The sequence below is a fragment of the Salvelinus fontinalis genome, chromosome 23 (assembly GCF_029448725.1).
Source record: "Salvelinus fontinalis isolate EN_2023a chromosome 23, ASM2944872v1, whole genome shotgun sequence".
Taxonomy (NCBI): domain Eukaryota; kingdom Metazoa; phylum Chordata; class Actinopteri; order Salmoniformes; family Salmonidae; genus Salvelinus; species Salvelinus fontinalis.
The window spans coordinates 30,158,166-30,178,715 of NC_074687.1; the positions used below are offsets into that span (position 1 = coordinate 30,158,166).

The 20,550-nt window shown below is 41.0% G+C and overlaps 1 protein-coding gene across 1 annotated transcript; it reads left to right on the plus strand.

Annotated features, from left to right (window-relative positions):
• Positions 1-16,346, plus strand: LOC129821103 (sterol 26-hydroxylase, mitochondrial). Its single transcript, XM_055878400.1, has 9 exons — positions 1-462; positions 2,610-2,800; positions 7,945-8,144; positions 9,286-9,483; positions 12,348-12,511; positions 12,760-12,926; positions 13,261-13,342; positions 13,674-13,886; positions 14,770-16,346. The coding sequence occupies exons 1-9, from the start codon at positions 214-216 to the stop codon at positions 14,890-14,892; spliced, it is 1,587 nt and encodes a 528-aa protein (XP_055734375.1). The 5' UTR covers positions 1-213; the 3' UTR covers positions 14,893-16,346.
• Positions 16,347-20,550: the final 4,204 nt, after the last annotated feature.

A 20,550-nucleotide genomic window follows, 5' to 3' on the forward strand; every position in this document is an offset into this window, starting at 1 on the left:
GGAGTTCACATGGATAGCCGACAATAAACGGTATCAAAGTTCACTAGCGTTCTGAAAAACTAGGACAACAGTGGCAGTTGGATGGCTTGCTGCGCTCTCACTCAGTAGATAAAAACAAGTGGCCATTATAATAGGCATGAGAGAGCTCAGTCGTACGGATAAGAATAACAGACTACACTTTCCAGCAGTCGGAAGGACAATTGATGCGTCAACATGTTTAGCAGATCTTTATTACAGATCGGACTGCGTGTTTGTACACAGGAGAATAGGAACGGGATTAAAAGAGTGACACCGACGTTAACCTACATTAGTGACAGGCGGCGCGATGCCTCGACCACTACCACTATCGTGGGGGACAACAATAAGCAGAAAACTATGGATGATTTGGATGGGCCTAGCTTTCTGAGATCTTTATATTGGCTTTTCGGGAAAGGGTATTTTCAGACAACACATCAAATGCAAGTAAGTACTGTACAGTGTTATTACAGTGCATTGCGAAACCTAGCTGCTAGTGTCATACCACACTGGTTGCGTATTATTATGTCTAATCTCCTAGTCCATGTGCCAGGGTTTCGGTCAGGTTGATTTGGGGTGGTGTGACGATGTTTCATAGTGATTTTCTTGAAGCTCTTTGTCCATAGAGTTGGAAAATGTGTGATAGCAGTGTAGCAATGGCAGCTTTGTTTGATTGCTTTCATCCCTCCATCCCTCCCTCCATCCCATAACATTTTCCAATAGGTATTTTATCCATTGACAAACAACGTCAGTATACAACAAGTTATTTATCATGTATACAGTTGAATCATATATAATTGGAAATCTTAGATTCACAGCTATCCATTAGGCATATTTTCGCAATGTTCAGGTCAATAGACTTTGACCTTTGACCTCTAGGGTACATATCAGATGTACCCGTATAAATTGCTTTAAAAAAAGAAACCCTGATACATTTTACACTTTGTTTGACAAGTGGTTCTGAACGTTCATGAAATCCCTTTCAAATGATATATAATAAAACAACTTTGAAAGCACCAGCTACAACTATTGTTTAAAAATAGCCCATATTGTGCAGTAATTTGACAATAGAATATTGGAAGTTTAGCCATAGAATTCCATGTAGTGGGAGAGCTACGTTTATGGATTGTAACTTTAGTGATAGAAGCACCAAATTGCACCCGCACAGCTAGAATAGGGTTTTAAAAAGATTTGTAGATACAGGGCCACCACAGGATTCATGCATTAATCCCTGAGAAGCCTTTTTCTAATATGGCCGCCAAACAATTTAATGGAGTCTTATTGGATACATTTTCCATGACCATACCTGTATGAAATATAATTGTATAATGCCCAATAAAATCATAAATGTTCACGATGATATAGAATAGACAGCCAAATAAGCCGGATGTGCCAGATATACTGTATAAAGATGTTAAATTATTCACAATATTTTTCTAAGAATATGCCCAAAATGTTATCCAAATCACTGATTTCTGAAGATCCTTAATTGCAATATTTCATGAGATTTCACATGTATATATCAATTTGACATGCTTGAAGATTAAGGATTAAATTACATTAAGGATTAAATTAAGGCCATCTACACACAATACCCCATAAGGGAGAATTTTTTTTTTTTAAATACATATTTGCAAATTTAATGGAAATTAAATACATAAATATCTAATTTACATAAGTATTCACACCCCTGGGTCAATAAAAAATATTCTTCAAGCTCTTTTAAATAGGTTATTCTAGTTTATATTTGGCCTTGTGTTTTAGGTTATTGTCCTGCTGAAAAGTGAATTTGTCTCCCAGTGTCTATTGGAAAGCAGACTGAACCAAGTTTTCCTTAAGGATTTTGCCTGTGCTTCGCTCTATTCCATTTATTTTTATCCTAAAAAAACCATGATTTAAAATACAAAGAGTGGTACTCAGTGATGTGTTGTGTTGGATTTGCCCCAAACATACAGCTTTGTATTCTGGACATTAAGCAAATTTCTTTGCTACTTTCTTTGCAGTTTCACTTTTGTGCCTTGTTGCAGGCTTCCTTCTTTTCACTCTGTCATTTAGGTTAGTATTGTGGAGTAACTACAATGTTGTTGATACATCCTCAGTTTTCTCCTATCACAGCCATTAAACTCTGTAATTGTTTTAAAGTCCCCATGGGCCTCATTGTGAAAATCCTAAGCGGTTTCCTTCATCTCCGGCAACTGAGTTAGGAAGGACGCCATTATCTTTCTAGTGACTGGGTGTATTGATGCACCATCCAAAGTGTAATTAATAACTTCACCATGCTCAAAGGGATATTCAATGTCTGATTTTTTTAATTTAAGTTAGTCATAAGGTAGTCATTCAAAAAATCATGTTAAACACAGTCAACTTATTATGTGACTTGTTAAGCACATTTTTACTCCTGAACTTATTTAGCCTTGCCAGTTATACCTTTTTCAACCTATTATCTTCACATCTTGGACTATTATGTCTTGCTGTACTTTCCAGAAGAGCCAGATGTGCCATGCATGCACTAATTTATCAAAACCATTCCATAAATTGTTTTGCATTTACTGTGGCCTCACGCTGCAATTATGCTCTTCTCCCCTCTCCCCCAGATTGAACACAGCAAGATTTATGGCCCTCTGTGGAAGTCAAAGTACGGGCCCTTGGTGATAGTGAACGTGGCCAGTGCTGAGCTGATTGAGCAGGTGTTGAGACAGGAGGGCCGCCATCCCACCCGCATGGACATGCCCCACTGGAGGAGTTACCGCGAGCTGAGGAACCACGCCTATGGGCCCCTCACAGAGTGAGTAGACAGTGGAAACCCAGTCTCAGGCCCTTTCATTGTAGTCTGATCCCAGATCTGTTTGTGCGGCCGTGCCAACTCCTATGGTCATGACAAGGGTCACACACTCATAGAAAAAAAGGTGCTATCTAGAACCAAAAAGTTATTTGGCTGTCCCAATAGGAGAATCCTTTGAATAACCCTTTTTGGTTCCATGTAGAACGCTTTTGGTTTCAGGTAGAAACCTTTTGGGTTCCATGTAGAACCCTTTCCACAGAGGTTCTACCAGGAACCAAAAAGTGTTCTCCCATGGGGACTGCAGAAGAACCATTTTGGAACTATTTGTTTTAAGAGTGTAGGTGCTGGCTATACAGTACAATCTATGATCAGGCTACTGTCATTGCACAGCCAGGATTATTTCGTATTTTATTATGATCCCATAAAGCTTCAGCTACTCTTCCTGGGGTCCAAACAAAACATAAAACATGACATAATACATAACATTAATAGACAAGAACAAGGACAGAACTACATCTTTTTTTATACATGCTTTCCTACATTTACAGTTAAGTCGGAAGTTTATATACACTTAGGCTTGAGTCATTAGAACTCGTTTTTCAACCACTCCACAAATTTCTTGTTAACAAACTATAGTTTTGGCAAGTCGGTTAGGACATCTACTTTGTGCATGACACAAGTAATTTTTCCAACAATTGTTTACAGACAGATTATTTAACTTATAATTCACTGTATCACAATTCCAGTGGGTCAGAAGTTTACATACACTAAGTTGACTGTGCCTTTAACTTCTTATGGCTGCAGGGGCAGTATTGAGTAGCTTTGATGAAAGGTGCACAGAGGTGCCCAGAGTAAACGGCCTGCTCCTCAGTCTTTGCATATTATTATTAGTATTGGATAGAAAACACTCTGAAGTTTCTAAAACTGTTTGAATTATGTCTGTGAGTATGTCTGTGAGTATAACAGAACTCATATGGCAGGCAAAAACCTGAGAAGTTCCACTTCCTGTTTGGATTTTTCTGAGGGTGGCAGATTTTCAACCAAGCTCTCATTGAAATTACAGCGAGATATGGATGAGTTTTCACTTCCTACGGCTTCCACTAGATGTCAACAGTCAATAGAACTTTGTCTGATGACTCTAATGTGAAGGGGGGGCCGAAGGAGACAGGAATGAGTCACCACTGCCATGAGCTGACCACGCATTGAACAACTTGGGAGCAATCACGTGATAGGCAGCTCCGTTCCATCGCTCAACTGAAGTCAATGTCATTTTCCGGTTGGAACGTTATTCAAGATGTATGTTAACAACATTCGAAAGATTGATTCAATACATCGTTTGACATGTTTCTACAGACTGTTACGGAACTTTTGGACATTTCGTCACGTTATAGTGGACGCGCTTTGTGACTTTGGAATTGTTTACCAAACGCGCTAACCAAAGTAGCTAATTGGACATAAATAACGGACATTATCGAACAAATCAAGCATTTATTGTGGACCTGAGGTTCCTGGGAATGCATTCTGATGAATATCATCAAAGGTAAGGAAACATTTATCATGAATTTTCTGGTTTCTGTTGACTCCAACATGGCAGCTAATTTTACTAATGTTCTGAGCTCCGTCACAGATTATAGCATGGTTTGCTTTTTCCGTAAAGTTTTTTTGAAATCTGACACAGCGGTTGCATTAAGGAGAGGTATATCTATAATTCCATGTGTATAACTTGTATTATCATATTCATTTATGATGAGTATTTCTGTTGAAACGATGTTTTCTATGCACTATCACTGGATGTTTTTGGAACTAGTGAATGTAACACGCCAATGTAAACTCAGATTGTTTTTATATAAATATGAACTTTATCAAACAAAACATGCATGTATTGTGTAACATGAAGTCCTATGAGTGTCATCTGATGAAGATCATCAAAGGTTAGTGATTAATATTAGCAATTTCTGCTTTTTGTAAAAGCTATCTTTCGCTGGAAAAATGGCTGAGCTTATTGTGGTTTGGTGTGACCTAACATAATCGTTTGTAGTGCTTTTGCTGAAAAGCATATTTTAAATCAGACACTTTGGTGGGATTAACAACAAGATTACCTTTAAAATGGTATAAAACACATGTATGTCTGAGGAATCTTAATTATGAGATTTCTGCTCTTTGAATTTGGCGCCCTGCACTTTCAATGGCTGTTGTCATATCGATCCCGTTAGCGGGATTGCAGCCATATGTTAAACAACTTGGAAAATTCCAGAAAATGATGTCATGGCTATAGAAGCTTCTGATAGGCTAATTGACATCATTTGAGTCAATTTGAGGTGTACCTGTGGATGTATTTCAAGGTCTACCTTCAAACTCAGTGCCTCTTTGCTTGACATCATAGGAAAATCAAAAGAAATCAGCCAAGACCTCAGAAAAAAATGTGTAGACCTTCACAAGTCTGCTTCATCCTTGGGAGCAATTTCCAAATGCCTGAAGGTACCACGCTCATCTGTACAAACAATAGTACGCGAGTATAAACACCATGGGACCACGCAGCCGTCATACCGCTCAGGAAGGAGACGCGTTCTGTCTCCTAGAGATGAACATACTTTGGTGCGAAAAGCAAATCAATCCCAGAACAACTGCAAAGGTCCTGGTGAAGATGCTGGAGGAAACAGGTATAAAAGTATCCATATCCACAGTAAAACGAGTCCTATATCGACATAACCTGAAAGGCCGCTCAGCAAGGAAGAAGCCACTGCTCCAAACCACCAATAAAAAGCCAGACTACGGTTTGCAACTGCACATGGGGACAAAGATCATACTTTTTGGAGAAATGTCCTCTGGTCTGATGAAACAAAAAATAGAACTGTTTGGCCATAATGACCATCATTATGTTTGGAGGAAAAAGGGGGATGCTTGCAAGCCGAAGAACACCATCCCAACCGTGAAGCGCGGGGGTGGCAGCATCATGTTGTGGTGGTGCTTTGCTGCAGGAGGGACTGGTGCACTTCACAAAATAGATGGCATCATGTGGAAGGAAAATGATGTGGATATATTGAAGCAACATCTCAAGACATCAGTCAGGAAGTTAAAGTTTGGTCGCAAATGGGTCTTCCAAATGGACATTGACCCCAAGCATACTTCCAAAGTTGTGGCAAAATGGCTTAAGGACAACAAAGTCAAGGTATTGGAGTGGCCATCACAAAGCCTTGACCTCAATCCCATAGACAATTTGTGGGCAGAACTGAAAAAGCGTGTGCGAGCAAGGAGGCCTACAAACCTGACTCAGTTACACCATCTCTGTCAGGAGGAATGGGACAAAATTCACCCAACTTATTATGGGAAGGTTGTGGAAGGCTACCCGAAACGTTTGACCCAAGTTAAACAATTTAAAGGCAATGCTACCAAATACTAATTGAGTGTATGCAAACTTTTGACCCACTGGAAAAAAACTATTTCAAGCATTTTAGAATAAGGCTGTATCGTAACAAAATGTGGAAAAAGTCAAGGAGTCTGAATACTTTCCAAATGCACTGTAGGTAACAACTCAAGGACAGAACTACTTACCTACATTTAAAATAAGAATACACACTTCATACCCTTAAGCCTAACATTCCATACATCAATAATACTTTGATCTACTGAGGCAGGCTCTGAAATCCTAATGTCACTGCACCAATGTTCTTTAAACAACCTGAGAGATTCTCAAGACATCAGCTAGTCAGTGAGCTGAGCAGACTATCATATCATACGGAGCATGACTGAAATCCTTACTCTACTGAGGCTTTGCTTACAATTACTTTCTCTGAACAGGCCCTAATATCCTAATGCCAAGGGCACACCTTATCTTGAACTTCAGCCCAAATACCAGATATTGTCAGGAGGGAGATGCTACAAGCTATTTAGGTCAGAGGCGCTGTGATGTGTTGTTTTACTTGTTTTTTTAAAGCAAATTTTGCTGCTTTGGCTGCTTGCTTGAGTGATTTGAGATTGCAAGGAGTTTAATGTTATCATGGCTCTTTTCATTACTGTGCGTTGCCTTGAATTTGTTTTGGTTATGGGGACTGGGAAGAGTCTTCTGGTTGCAAGTCTTGTGGAGTATGAATGTCACTCCACTGGTATGTAGTTATTCCTGTGTTGCTTGTCCCAACACCACAGTGAAATATCAGTGTAGTAGTAGGAACATGCACAAGACAATGCGCAAGAATTTGACAAGCACAAACACTTGAACCATGGGCTGCGTACAGAGCCTAGATGAGCCAGACTGTACATGAAACACAACCTAGGACATAAAACCTCAGCATGATCCATCATGTCGTGCTTGAACCAGTGTTGTACTAGCAAAGGATTGTGTTCCATTTGGGGAATAGGTTAAAGAGATTATCTGGTACTTTTGAATACTTTTTAGTCAGTAGTTCTGAAAGTAGCGCTCACAAGTCAAAAGTGGTCCCCGAAAAACAGCGTATTACGTCACATATGTGCAAATATCTGCACCATGTCATTGCTCTCTCTCATGCTCTGCTGTGTGTGCATCTTGCTAGTTGTCACTCAAATGGCGAAGGGCTAAGGCTCATTGGCTAGAACTCAAATCGCTAGGGGCTGGCCCACGTGGGACCACATTTTAGGAAAATGGCGCAGCACTGCTTTCAGAAAAACAGTTGCTTTCAAACTAGGGATTTTGTGGCTAAATGAGGTAAAATAGTTATTCTGGTCATAGATTATGCATGTACAAACCCATTGACACATCCAGCTCAAATCGATTGTGTCACTTTTTGCACACAACAATATGTCAGTGGTACATCACTCTGTCACAAGTTGGCACAACAAGTTGAAATTACAGGTAAAGTGGCATAAAGTGTTGGTTTTCAGTGAATTTATCTAAATCACAAATCTGCATTTCCTGTGGTGGGGAAAATTCTAGGCAACAAAAGATTGATCAAATGAAGATCCTACCTCTGTACATAACAAGTTGTCTAAGGTAGAAATGTTAGATTAAATGTAAATGGAGCTCAGATACAATGGAAAACAGCACACATGAGGGTTTGCCTACCTATGGGTGTTTTGCATGTTCTCTCTGAAACAGTTCTTCTTTGTTTCAAAGTACTATACAATGCATCTCTTCTCCATGTTAAAGCATGATTCTGTTTGTGTCTATACTACAGGATGGGTGCTCAGTGGCAGCGGATCAGAAGTATCCTGAACCCGCGGATGCTGAAGCCCAAGCATGTCTCAGCCTACACCAACGCCATCAATGACGTTGTCACAGACTTCATAGACAAGGTGGCATGGCTCAGGGAGACCAAGGGAGAAGGGGTCATGGTGAACGACCTGGCTGGTGAACTCTACAAGTTCGCCTTTGAAGGTTAAGAGGAAATGACTGTCTGTAATAATTTTCTAGTCCCCATCAGTTTCAAATCTGGACCTCTAAGCCAGTTCCACTGCTTTTTAAAATTATTCTGTTCTAATCAGGGACCTAATCAGGGACCACCAAGTGGGTGCAATTAATTATACGGTTGAACAGAAAACCAGAAGTAGTCCAGACCTCGTAGGGTAAGATTTGAATACCCCTTGTCTAGTCATTAAAAAGGAAAATCTTAGAACAATCGAGGAACTGATATCTGCTTCATGAAGTATTAAAAAGCTGCCCTCATCATGATCTTATAATTAGGTCATTTTGACTCTACGTTCTGGCACAGGTGCAAGTGTTTCTGTGTCTTTGGTATCTGTTTTCTGTGAATTGGGAGAAAGGTGTGAATGTGAAAGGACAAGGTGCATTGTGAGGGTTGTGGATGGCTATATCTGTTAGAAAGGGATGACCTTGAAGTAATTGCATAGTGATCTTTAGCCTTGGCAGTTGAGGAGATACTGAGTAGCTGATCGTTTGACTACCTTGTTAGGTAGGCAGTTCTTATTATAATTTTGAAGGACAGTGTATTCATTTGGTCAAGGGCAGCAGAGATGAAACATGTTTATCTGGATGTTCTAGATCACGAGTCAAACTCATTCCACAGAGGACAGTGTCTGTGGGTTTTTTCTCCTCCCTTGTACTTGATTGATGAATTAAGGTAATGAATTAGTGAAGAACTCCCCTCACATGGTTGTCTAGGAATTTAATTGAAAGAAAAACCCGCAGACACTAGGCCCTCCATGGAAGGAGTTTGACACCCCTGTTATCGATACATACTATGGTCTTTGCTCGCATATCGCGATTGTATGATGTGACATCATCACCGCCATACACTCTGTAAACTGCCATCCTGATGCTGTAATGTACCCTTTAACCTCACATAATGTCATCATACTCATGATCTGGTCCTAAAGAAACAAACAAGTAATTCATAGGTTATAACTGTGTAATTACCCTTTTACCATGCACTTTCTAAGTAAATACCTGCTAATTTCTCTAACGGCATTGAATTTGATGCCTTTGGATATCAATAAAGTGTAGATCTATCTAATCTATATACAATTAAACTGCTACCGTTGTTTGTCTCTGTCCTCAGGGATCTGTTCTGTGCTGTTTGAGACCCGTATGGGCTGTCTGAATGAGGAGGTTCCTGAAGAGACCCAGAAGTTCATTGTTTCAGTAGGAGAGATGTTTCGCCTCTCCCCCATCATCGTTCTCTTCCCCAAGTCCACCTGGCCCTACCTCCCCTTCTGGAAACATTTTGTGGCTGTCTGGGATCACCTCTTCAAAGTTGGTGAGTGATCCAGAAGCCTTGATTTCCAGAATGAATCATGCTATGTTTCACATTTGCGCAGAAATTAGTTTTGCACCACATGCTCCATCACGTATAGAAAATAGTTTAAAAAGGTACACAGTAAAACTTCACAACGTAACACATCATCACATAGCCATGAACTTAAGTAACCTCTACTACATGCATGCAAGTGAGGGGAGGGATGAAGGGTATATTTGGAGGGCACTCACTCGTTTCGCATGTGAAACATGCGAATGGTACAATGTGTTAATGTTGTTGATGTTATGTTACATCATTAGCAACAACATACACATTGCACACTTTCCGATGTTGGCACTAAGACCGCTCTCAACGAGCTGTAAATGGCCATAAACAAACAAGAAAATGCACATTCAGAGGCATTGTTTCTCGTGGCCAGTGAATTTAATGCAGGGAAACTAAAATCTGCTTTACGTCATTTTTACCAGCATGTCACCTGTGCAACTATAGGTGACAAAACCCTAGATGACCTTTATAGAAACGTACACAAGACCCTCCCTCGCTCTCCCTTTGGCAAATCAGACCATAACTCTATTCTCCTGGTTCCTACTTACAAGCAAAAACTCAAACAGGAAGTACTAGTGACCCGCTCAATACGGAAGAGGTTCAATGAAGCGGATGCTAAACTACAGGACTGTTTTGCTAGCACACACTGAAATATTTTACGGGATTTATCCATTAACATTGAGGAGTTTACCACATCAGTCACCGGCTTCATTAATAAGTTCCTCGACAACATCATCCCCACAGTGACCGTACGTACATACCTCAAACAGAAGCCATGGATTACAGGCAACATCCGCACTAACCTAAAGACTAGAGCTGCCGCTTTCAAGGTGTGGGACACTAATCCGGATGCTTATAAGAAATCCCGCTAACACCTCCGACAAGCCATCTAACAGGAAAACCATCAATACAGGACTAAGATCGAATTCTACTATGCCTGTAGCGGGGCTTTCAAACTATCACGGATTACAAAGGGAAACCCAGCTGCGAGCTGCCCAGCGACGCGAGCCTACCAGATATGCTACATGCCTTCTATGTTCGCTTCAAGGCAAGCAACACTGAACCATGCATAAGAGCATGAACTGTTCCAGATGACTGTGATCTCACTCTCTGTAGCCGATGTGAGTAAGACCTTTAAATAGGCCCATCGGGTGTGTGCTTAGTCCCCTCCTGTACTCCCTGTCCACCCACGACTGCGTGGCTGCGCACGACTCCAACACCATTATCAAGTTTTCTGATGACACAATGGTAGTAGGACTGATCACTGACAACGATGAGACAGCCTATAGGGAGGAGGTCAGAGACCTGGCAATGTGGTGCCAGGACAACAACCTCTTCCTCAATGTCAGCAAGACAAAGGAGCTTATCGTAGACTACAGGCAATGGAGGGGCGAGCATGCCACCATCCACATCAACAGGGCTGTAGTGATCCTCAGAAAGTTCTACAGCTGCACCATTGAGAGCACCTTGACTGGCTGCCTCACCGTTTGGTACGGCAACTGCAAGGCACCCGACCGTAAGGCGCCACAGAGGGTGGTGACATCACTGGGGCCAGGCTCCCTGCCATCCAGGACCTTAATACCAGGCGGTGTCAGAGCGATGCCAAAAAAATGGTCAACGACTCCAGCCAACCAAGCCATAGACTGTTCTTCATGCTACCTCACAGCAAGCGATACCAGTGCACTGACTTTGGAACCAACAGGACCCTGAACAGCATTATAACCCCAAGCCATAAGACTGCTAAACAAGACTGCTAAATAGCTAATTAAATGGCTACCCGCTGCTGCTACTGTTTATTGGCTATCCTGTTGCCTAGTAAGTTTAATCCTACCTAATTGTACATAGCTACCCCTGCACATCGACTCGGTACTGTTACTCCCTGTAAATAGCCAAATACATTTTTACTCGTTATTGTTATTCACTGTGTATTTATTCCTTGTGTCACTATTTACATTTTTTTTCATCTTTATCTCTGCATTGTTCAAAAAGGACCAGTAAGTAAGCATTTCTCTGTTAATCTACACCGGGTTTACGAAGCATGTGACATAACATTTGATTTGATTTCTCATGTAAAAGGAGTGAGTGCCCTCACATACCCTACAATACTGTCTCCTTTAGTTTCAGCAGAGGTTTCAAAAGTTCAATGGCTGTGTTTCAGCTCTAAGCAAATCAAACAGGTGCACTGCTGCTGGCTAGAGACTTGCCCCAATAAGCAAAGTTCACACTGACAATCCTTGGCTTGTTGGGTTGAGCTCAGGGTGCATGATAGGCTGTCATATTACATTGTATTATATCGCCATCTAGTGGCAGATATCCTACATGAGCAAAAATAACATCCATCATGACTCAGGTCCATAGCAGAGGTGAAGTCTTTCCTCGATTATTCGCTTCCTCTCCTTGCCTCCTCCTCAGAACAGCAGAGGGAGGTGAGGGGGGAGAAGAACATCCAATGCCCTCCTTGCTCTTGTTTGATGGTTTGAGAAGAAGGCGAGGATAGAGGATGCAAGTGTAAAGGATGTCACACTGCTTGCTTAGCCAGTCCTACTTTCTCCTGATTCAGCTCATTATGAGGCTTGAACACAGTACCTCTCACTTGCAAACACCTGTAACTGCCCTCCTGAAGCGTCTTACCCAGTTGTACCACCGAAACGCAAGCTATTCTGCAGAGCAAGTGGGACACTTCAGGCTGAGGAGTGAGTTTCACAGATCCCTATCTGCTACACAAGGAATTGAGAAAAGACTTGAGACTCACCCTAAGCATCTATATTGTCTTTGTGCTGATTGCTATATCCTCTGACCTCTGCTCTCTCCCCATGCAGCGGAAAAGCAGGTGCGTCAGAAGATGGAGGACATCCAGGAGAGGGTGCGTCTGGGCCAGCCGGTAGAGGGAGAGTACCTCACACACCTCCTTGTCAGCGAACAGATGTCTGTCACTGAGATACTGGGCTCCATCACTGAGCTACTGCTGGCTGGGGTCGACACGGTGAGGAGGGGTGTGTGTGTCTTAAAATACCAGTGAGGAGCTGTTTCACAGGGTGGAAACAGGTGGGGAAGGGGGCATTTTTTTCTTAATTTCAGCCACTTTAGGTTGTGATTGGTTGAATGACCGTTTGCAACATAACCACATTAGCTACCTACGTCATGTACAGTTACAACAGCAGCATAACAGTATCAGTACAATATTATTAGCTTACAACCTATTCCTATTGTAATTGTTTTTGGATGCTCCAGACGTCCAACACCATCTCATGGTCTCTGTACCACATGGCCCTGGAGCCAGAGATCCAGGAGAAGCTGTACCAGGAAGTGATCAGTGTCTGCCCGGGGGACAAGGTGCCTACTAGTGATGACATCGCCAGAATGCCCTGGCTTAAGACTGTTGTCAGGGAGACACTACGGTACGTTGTTAGTCATCTGTCATCCCCACTCAGGTCATTTTCAGTAAATTCACTAATTAATAAAATGAATAAGGGGTTATTAAAGTTATTATATTCATAATGAGGTCTTCATAATGAATTATAATGAGTTGTTAAATTCATTATACGCCAATGTGCTTATGTATAGTTTTTTTTTTAAATGATTTATTTCTTGTTAATTAGTCAAATGGAGCCAATCCCTTTCTCTCTCGAAGATGTACCACATAGCGCTATATTCTAGCATGAACTCTGCAGTCGAAACAAACTCCACTACACTCTCCACTCCTAGTGACTTTCTTGTATACTCCCTCCTCAGGATGTACCCAGTAGTACCTGGAAATGCCCGCATCAATGTGGAAAATGAGATAGTTGTGGGGGACCACCTCTTCCCCAAAAATGTGAGTTTTACTTTTGTCATCTTGTACTGTTGGAAATGGTTGCTGTTGGTGAACTGAACTACTTTTCTTTTCATCCTGTATGTAGAGGAGATCCGATCACACGTGTATATTCAGTTTTATCCAGAGATATACATGCACTTTCACCATTCAATATTTTATTTAGTTCAAATCCAAGGTAGAGTTTTGGTTTGTCAATATCGCTCATACCAAACAGTTATACAGTATACGACTAATCAGAGTTAGAGAGCGACTATGTTTGACTGTTCTCCTCTCTTCTGTCCTCTCCCTCATCACTTCTCTCTCCTCCTTTCTTTCCATCTCTCTGTTCCAGACCCTGTTCCACCTGTGTCACTATGCCGTGTCCTATGACCAGACAGTGTTCCCGGAGCCCTATGCCTTCCTGCCAGAGCGCTGGCTCCGTGGGGGCCGGGGGGAAGACAAGAAGAACCAGCACCCCTTCGGCTCAGTGCCCTTCGGTTTCGGGGTCCGGGCCTGCCTGGGCCGGAGGGTGGCCGAGCTGGAGATGTACCTCATCCTCTCAAGGGTAAGACTTCCAGGCCTGTTCTGTAGTTGTATAGTACTGTTATAGCATCAGCTACCCCTGCAGTAGCTACCCTTCATTAAACAGCATTCTTCTGTTGTTATGTAGGACTGTAATAGAGGCTTGGGATGCTGACCACTTGTTACGAAGCTAGATTTTCTGCATCTGGTAATGGTCAGGGGTCAATACAGCATTTTCTGTCTATAATACATTTCCTACACCAATTTTCATATTTCATTTGACAGTGACTCTAGAGGGTTGAGAGGTTAAAGCTACAGTAAGTTTAACCTACTGTTTAGCCACAAAACCAGGACATTGAGTAAGTTAGTTAGTGTTGCTCTAGTCTGTAGTAACAGTCTTGTAGAATCTGGTTCAACTTGTTGTGGTGTTCCTCTGTTAGCTTTGGCATTGGAAGGAAAACATGGCAGACCAGACCTTCACCTTTGGTCTTATTCATCCCATCTGGATACATGGTGATACCATGAATCTGCCTGCCGGCAAGGAATATATAATCATTAACTTAACTTGGATTGTTGGAAGGAGTTGTACTTTCAAACCTCCAGCCTTTCAAATCCTGTATAGTGTTCTCATATGTTGTATTGTTTCAGAGACAGTTCAATAATAGGATAAAACAATGACTTTTACATGATCTATTTACTGTAAATGTTTCAACTGTCAAGACACATTGTGATATAACTTTGTCATTCATTTCCCAATTAGGAGAGTTCATATTTCTAGGTTATTGTGTAATTCATGAGTTTTTGTTCCTTTTATCTATTATGTACAGTATATATCTTTCCATTGAACACATGGATAGCTGATATTCTCTCAGACTAGGACAATAACATACTAATGTCAACATGTTTTCCTCTCTCTATCCTCCCAGTTGATAAAACACTATGAAATACGCGCAGATCCTGCCAGAGCCACAGTTAAGCCAATCACAAGAACCCTTCTTGTCCCTGCTACCCCAATCAACCTGCAGTTTATTAATAGGACAGTCCAGTAGCAAGAGGAACCAATGGCAGCAGAAGGAATTTCCCTATGAACCACATTAGTATCAAAGATTGTATATTATATTGACAAGATAGACAAGTGACCGCTGTGCCAATAGAAATATATGTCCTCAAAGATGAAGGAGGAAGCCAGATCAGGTGAGGCCATTCTAGCCAATGAAAGGGCAGATATGTGTGTGAACAACAGGCCAAAGAGATAGAGGACTCATCTTTGTATCTGTTCTATTATATATTTATTTTTGTTATTATTATTTTTTGTTATTTTTTTTTACGCCTTTTTCTCCCCAATTTCGTGGTATCCAATTGGTAGTTAGTCTTGTCTCATCGCTGCAACACCCGTACGGACTTGTGAGAGGCGAAGGTCGGGAGCCGTGCATCCTCTGAAACACAACCCAACCAAGTCGCACTGCTTGTTGACACAATGCTCATTTAATCCAGAAGCCAGCTGCACCAATGTGTCGGAGAAAGCACCATACACCTGGTGACCGTGTCAGCGTGCACTGGGCCCGGCCCGCTACAGGAGTCGCTGGTGCGCAATGGGACAAAGACATCTCTGCCGGCCAAACCCTCCCCTAACCCGGACGACGCTGGTCCAATTGTGCGCCACCCCATGGGTCTCCCGGTCGCGGCCGGCTGCAACAGAGCTTGGACTCCCAACTCATAGGAATTCCCACCCAATTGACTACTTTAAAATGGTGGAAGCCCTCAAAGGCAATGTCCATGCTAAAGCATATACTATATGCCAAAGCGTATATCTGTGATGAGTCTTCTATCTATCTATCTCTATGACACAGGCACAACTCAAAGTAGCCCGAAATGCCACGTGCATCCACTTATATCAGTGCATTCGTAACAACTGAAGCATCAAGAAACAAATATTTAATCAAATAAGCATCAATTAGCAAACATTTTTTTGATGACCAAATTAGACACTCTGATTGGCCTCCATACAAACATTCCTTACTTTGTGTGCTTATTTTCATGGACAGATTTTGGGCAGAGTATAACTCCGCTTCATCTCTGTTAGTATACACACTGTAAGTCTTCCTGTCACCAAGCACTTGTTAATGGACAAGTCACTAAGTGTACTACTTTACCTCACTTAACTTTCCCATGCCTTAATAATAAGTGACCCACAAATGTGTAACATCATGACCACAGTAAAACCCTGTTGTTGACAGTGTGTTGTCATTATTTTAACATTTATTTCTGTAGATAGGTTTAATTTAACAACTGTCTTGCTCCAGGTGAGGCTGTGTGTTTGTTGCTAATAAAAACTGTTTAATTTGTATGTTCTTTTTAAAAGTTATATGATTTTAAAATGTATTTTATGTTATGACAATGCACATACTATTATAGATGTATAATTACCTACAAAGTTATGCTGTTGATTCGGTATTGAAGATGTTCTAAATGAATGTAACACAATAAAATAGCCTTTTAGACAGTTTTGTGATGTATTGGTGTACTTTCCACAGAGATTTCTTTTGAGGACATTCTCTAGTATTGCAATGATTGATAAGACAGTTTGCACTTAGCCGGATGAAAGCTGGCTTAAGTCCCAAATGGCACCCTATTCCCTAGTGCACTGATATTGACCAGGACCCATAATGGATAGGGTGCCATTTGGGACGCTGGCCTTTAGCCTCAACACTACTAGAGATGCTACTGTGGAATAACAGCTTGTACTGCTGGGAATCTTCAATAATGAGGTTTCGCAATTCCACAGTTCCACTATTTGTTTTACCACTTTACTCACCAATCTGTAACAGTATGATATTACACTGTTGTTACACTGGCATAAAGCTACTGTAATATAACGTGCCACAGAAAAGGGTTGTGGCTAGAGAGAGTACAGCCATGACCGGAAGTGACTTTTCATAGCAGGTTAGGAGAGCATTTTAGCTAACCCTAACCCTTTTCCTAACCTTAACCTAAGTCTCCTAACCTGCCATGTTAATTATCCTAACCTGCCACGTTAATTGTCCTTACCTGCTACAAAAAAGTAACTTCCGGTCGTAGCTGTACTCCATTTAGTCAGAACGACAGAAAAAGTGAGATTTTCTCCACCAAGCATGGTGACTTCAAGCCGTGGATAGTAAGACTAGATTAATCTTATGCATACTGAAGAGTCTTTTATCACAAAATATATTCAGTAAAAGTCCTGTCATTCATGTTTCCCTAGTATTCAATTCAAAAAACGTTTATTCCCTAAGAGGGAACTTCATGAGCGGTGACGGGGTGATACATACAAGACACAACAACATAGCAAAATAGAACACAGAAACATTAACAGTATAACAGATTAGATTAGAAGCAATCTATGCAATCACAGGCTATATATACACATATATAAACAAATCTATTAAAACGAGAAGCTGCTCTCTTAGAATTGTATGACAGATCTACAGTATATCTGCGTCCGGAGGGTAAGGGACTGTACTGGTCATATATCTGCGTCCGGAGGGTAAGGGACTGTACTGGTCATGGAGTATGTGCATAATGTTCAAGGCTATTTGTTCCCCCTTCTTCCTTGTTTTTTTTATAGATGTCACTAAGGGGTTTCTGGCTGTCTCCAATGACCTTCCCACTGTTTTTTATTACAATGGGCTCTAACTAGTGTTTCATAGAGCACCAAACCACCGCACAATATTAAACGCTAGGGTGGATTCTATAAAGCATTTATAAAATGCTTGGAGGATGGAAGGGTGTACATTAAACTGCCTAGATTTCTGTAAAAAGAACAGCCATTGTTGACATTTAGAGTGAATCTGTTTGGTGTTCCTTTTGAAGGAGAGCTTGTTGTGAATGATGGTTCGTTCCTAGGTATTTATAGTCCTCCACTCACTCAATGATCTGGCTGTTAATCTCCCCTTCAAACAGCATAGCTTCAAGTGCATCCTCATCCCTAGATAACCATCAAGCCAAATGGTGCAGTTTCTGTCCTCATTCGAATATCAGAAAGGAATAAAAGAAAGGTGTTGGCATGAAATTGCAATATAAAACAGGGGACCTTTACACTTTATGGCATTATTTGGAGTTAATTGTGACTTAAAATGCACTTTACAAATCAGTGTTGTGGATTTAGTGAGGTTATTTGAAGTCACTGGATGATAAGGGTGATATCACTATCAGATCTATTTGCTTATTTTAGTTACCATAGATGCAGCTATTCAGTTGGCACAACATTATGTTTAGAAAACATCCAATGTTTGAAACTGTTAACCCTTTTGGAAGTAGTTCCATATTGAACTTGCAGGCTCGATTTTCTTTTCACATCACAGTTTTAACATAGCCTATATCTGAGACTGTGCTAGAAGGGTCCTGTGGTCAGAATTTCAAAGGAGCGATTGAAGTCTTTCAGTGAATTAGATTACTGAGTACAGGTCCTTGTATGGGTTGCTGTTTTCAATGGTCCAGGGTTCCCCTAGCTCTCTTGCTCTCTCGTTTTCTCTCTCTCTCTCAATTCAGTTCAGTTCAAATGGGCTTTATGGCATGGGAAACATATTTTTACACTGAACAAAAATAGAAATGCAACATGTAACGTGTTGGTCCCATGTTTCATGAGCTGAAATTAAAGATCCCAGAAATGTTCCATATGCACAAAAGCTTATTTCTCTACAATAAAAGGAAACTCTAAAATGTACAGCTCTGTGACACAACTCAATGCCACAGATGTCTCAAGTTTTGAGAGAGCGTGCAGTTGGCATGCTGATTACAGGAATGTCCACCAGAGCTGCCAGAGAATTTAATGTTCATTACTCTACCATAAGCCCCTTCCAACATAATTTTGAAAAATGTGGCAGTACGTCCAATCAGCCTTACAACCGCAGACCATGTTTATGACATCATGTGGGCAAGCGGTGTGCTGTTTTCAACATTGTGAAAGAGTGCCCCCAGTTGTGGCGGTGGGGTTATCGTGTGGGCAGGCTACAGACAACGAACACAATTGTGTTTTATCGATGGAAATTTGAATGCACAGAGATACCGTGACGAGATCCTGATTCCCATTGTTGTGCAATTCATCCGCCGCCATCACCTCATGTTTCAGCATGATAATGCACGGTCCCATGTCGCAAGTATCCTTATACAATTTCTGGAAGCTGAAAATGTTCTCCCATGTCCTGCATACTCACCAAACATGTCAACATTCGAGCATGTTTGGGATGCTCTGGATCTACATGTACGACAGCGTGTTCCAGGTCCGCCAATATCCAGAAACTTCGCACAGCCATTGAAGAGGAGTGGGACAACATTCCACAGGCCACAATCAACATCCTGATCAACTCTATGTGAATGAGGTGTCATGCTGCATGAGGCAAATGGTGGTCACAGCAGATACTGACTGCTTTTCTGATCCACGCCCCTCAGATGCATATCTGTATTGCCAGTCATGTGAAATCCATAGATTAGGGCCTAATGAATTCATTTAAATTGCCAGATTTCTCTATATTAACTGTAACTCAGTAAAATCGTAGAAATTGTTGCATGTTGTGTTTATATTTTTCTTCAGTATATATTGCCCAAACAACAACACCAAAAACCAACAAAGCAATTAAACAAAACAATCAGACATAACAGCAAACAATACACACAAAAAGTTCCAAGAGAATAATAATGTTTAAAATATTATATTGTTAGCGATTAAAAAATGTAGTATAACATTTAAAATGTTACATAATTATTTTCTATTTATTTCACCTTCATTTAATCAGGTAGGCCAGTTGAGAACAAGTTCTCATTTACAACTGTGACCTGACCAAGGTAAAGCAAAGCAGTGTGACACACACAACAACACAGAGTTACACATGGAATAAACAAACGTACAGTCAATAACACAATAGAAAAAAAATCTATATACAGTGTGTGCAAATGAGGTAAGATTAGGGAGGTAAGGCAATAAATAGGCCGTAGCTGCTATTAGTAAGCTATTGTGACAATGTGCAACTAGTAGAATGAATGATTGATTGAAGGAAAATAAATAGGCAGATAAATATAGGTTCTATTTATTTACATTGGTGTTTTTGACTCACTGGGAGACCTTTTCTTGTGGCAGCAAGTCACAAATCTTGCTTCTGGGATTGCACACTGAGGTATTTCCCCTAACAGATATGGGGTTTTGAATAGGTGTTCAAATTCTTTGTGGATTTGTGTAATTTGAGGGAAATATATGTATCTTAAATGGTCCTACATTTGGAAGGAGTTTAGAAAGTGGGAGTCCCATAGAGCGGCGCACAATTGGTCCTGCGTTGTCCGGGTTTGGCCGGTGTAGGCCGTCATTGTAAATAAGAATTTGTTCTTAACCGACTTGCCTAATTAAATAATGGTTAAACAAATAAATAAAATGAACTCTTTCTCTCAGCACACACATTCAACAACCAATTAAAAAGTCATGCTGTTATGTAGTCAGTGTTTCCACTGCCGCCTGTGGTGCTCATGCATAGGGGATGGTCACAGAACACCAGGGTGGAACATCATAGCACATCTAAGGAGAATGTAAATGTGACATGCTGATCATTCATTTATTTACAATTGGAGACTATTGGCATGGCAAATACAACCAAACAGCACAGTAGGGGTTTCATGGGGGAAAGAGTTATATGCTAATAGTACTGTATTTTCTATTGAGTTTTACAATCCACTATTTTGTT

Excerpts from the sequence above, each read along its gene's own strand:
- LOC129821103 (XM_055878400.1), top strand. The coding sequence starts at position 214 with ATGTTTAGCAGATCTTTATTACAGATCGGACTGCGTGTTTGTACACAG. Across the intron at positions 12,927-13,260 it reads GTTGTCAGGGAGACACTACG|GATGTACCCAGTAGTACCTG; the intron begins GTACGTTGTTAG and ends CTCCCTCCTCAG. Across the intron at positions 13,887-14,769 it reads TGTACCTCATCCTCTCAAGG|TTGATAAAACACTATGAAAT; the intron begins GTAAGACTTCCA and ends CTATCCTCCCAG.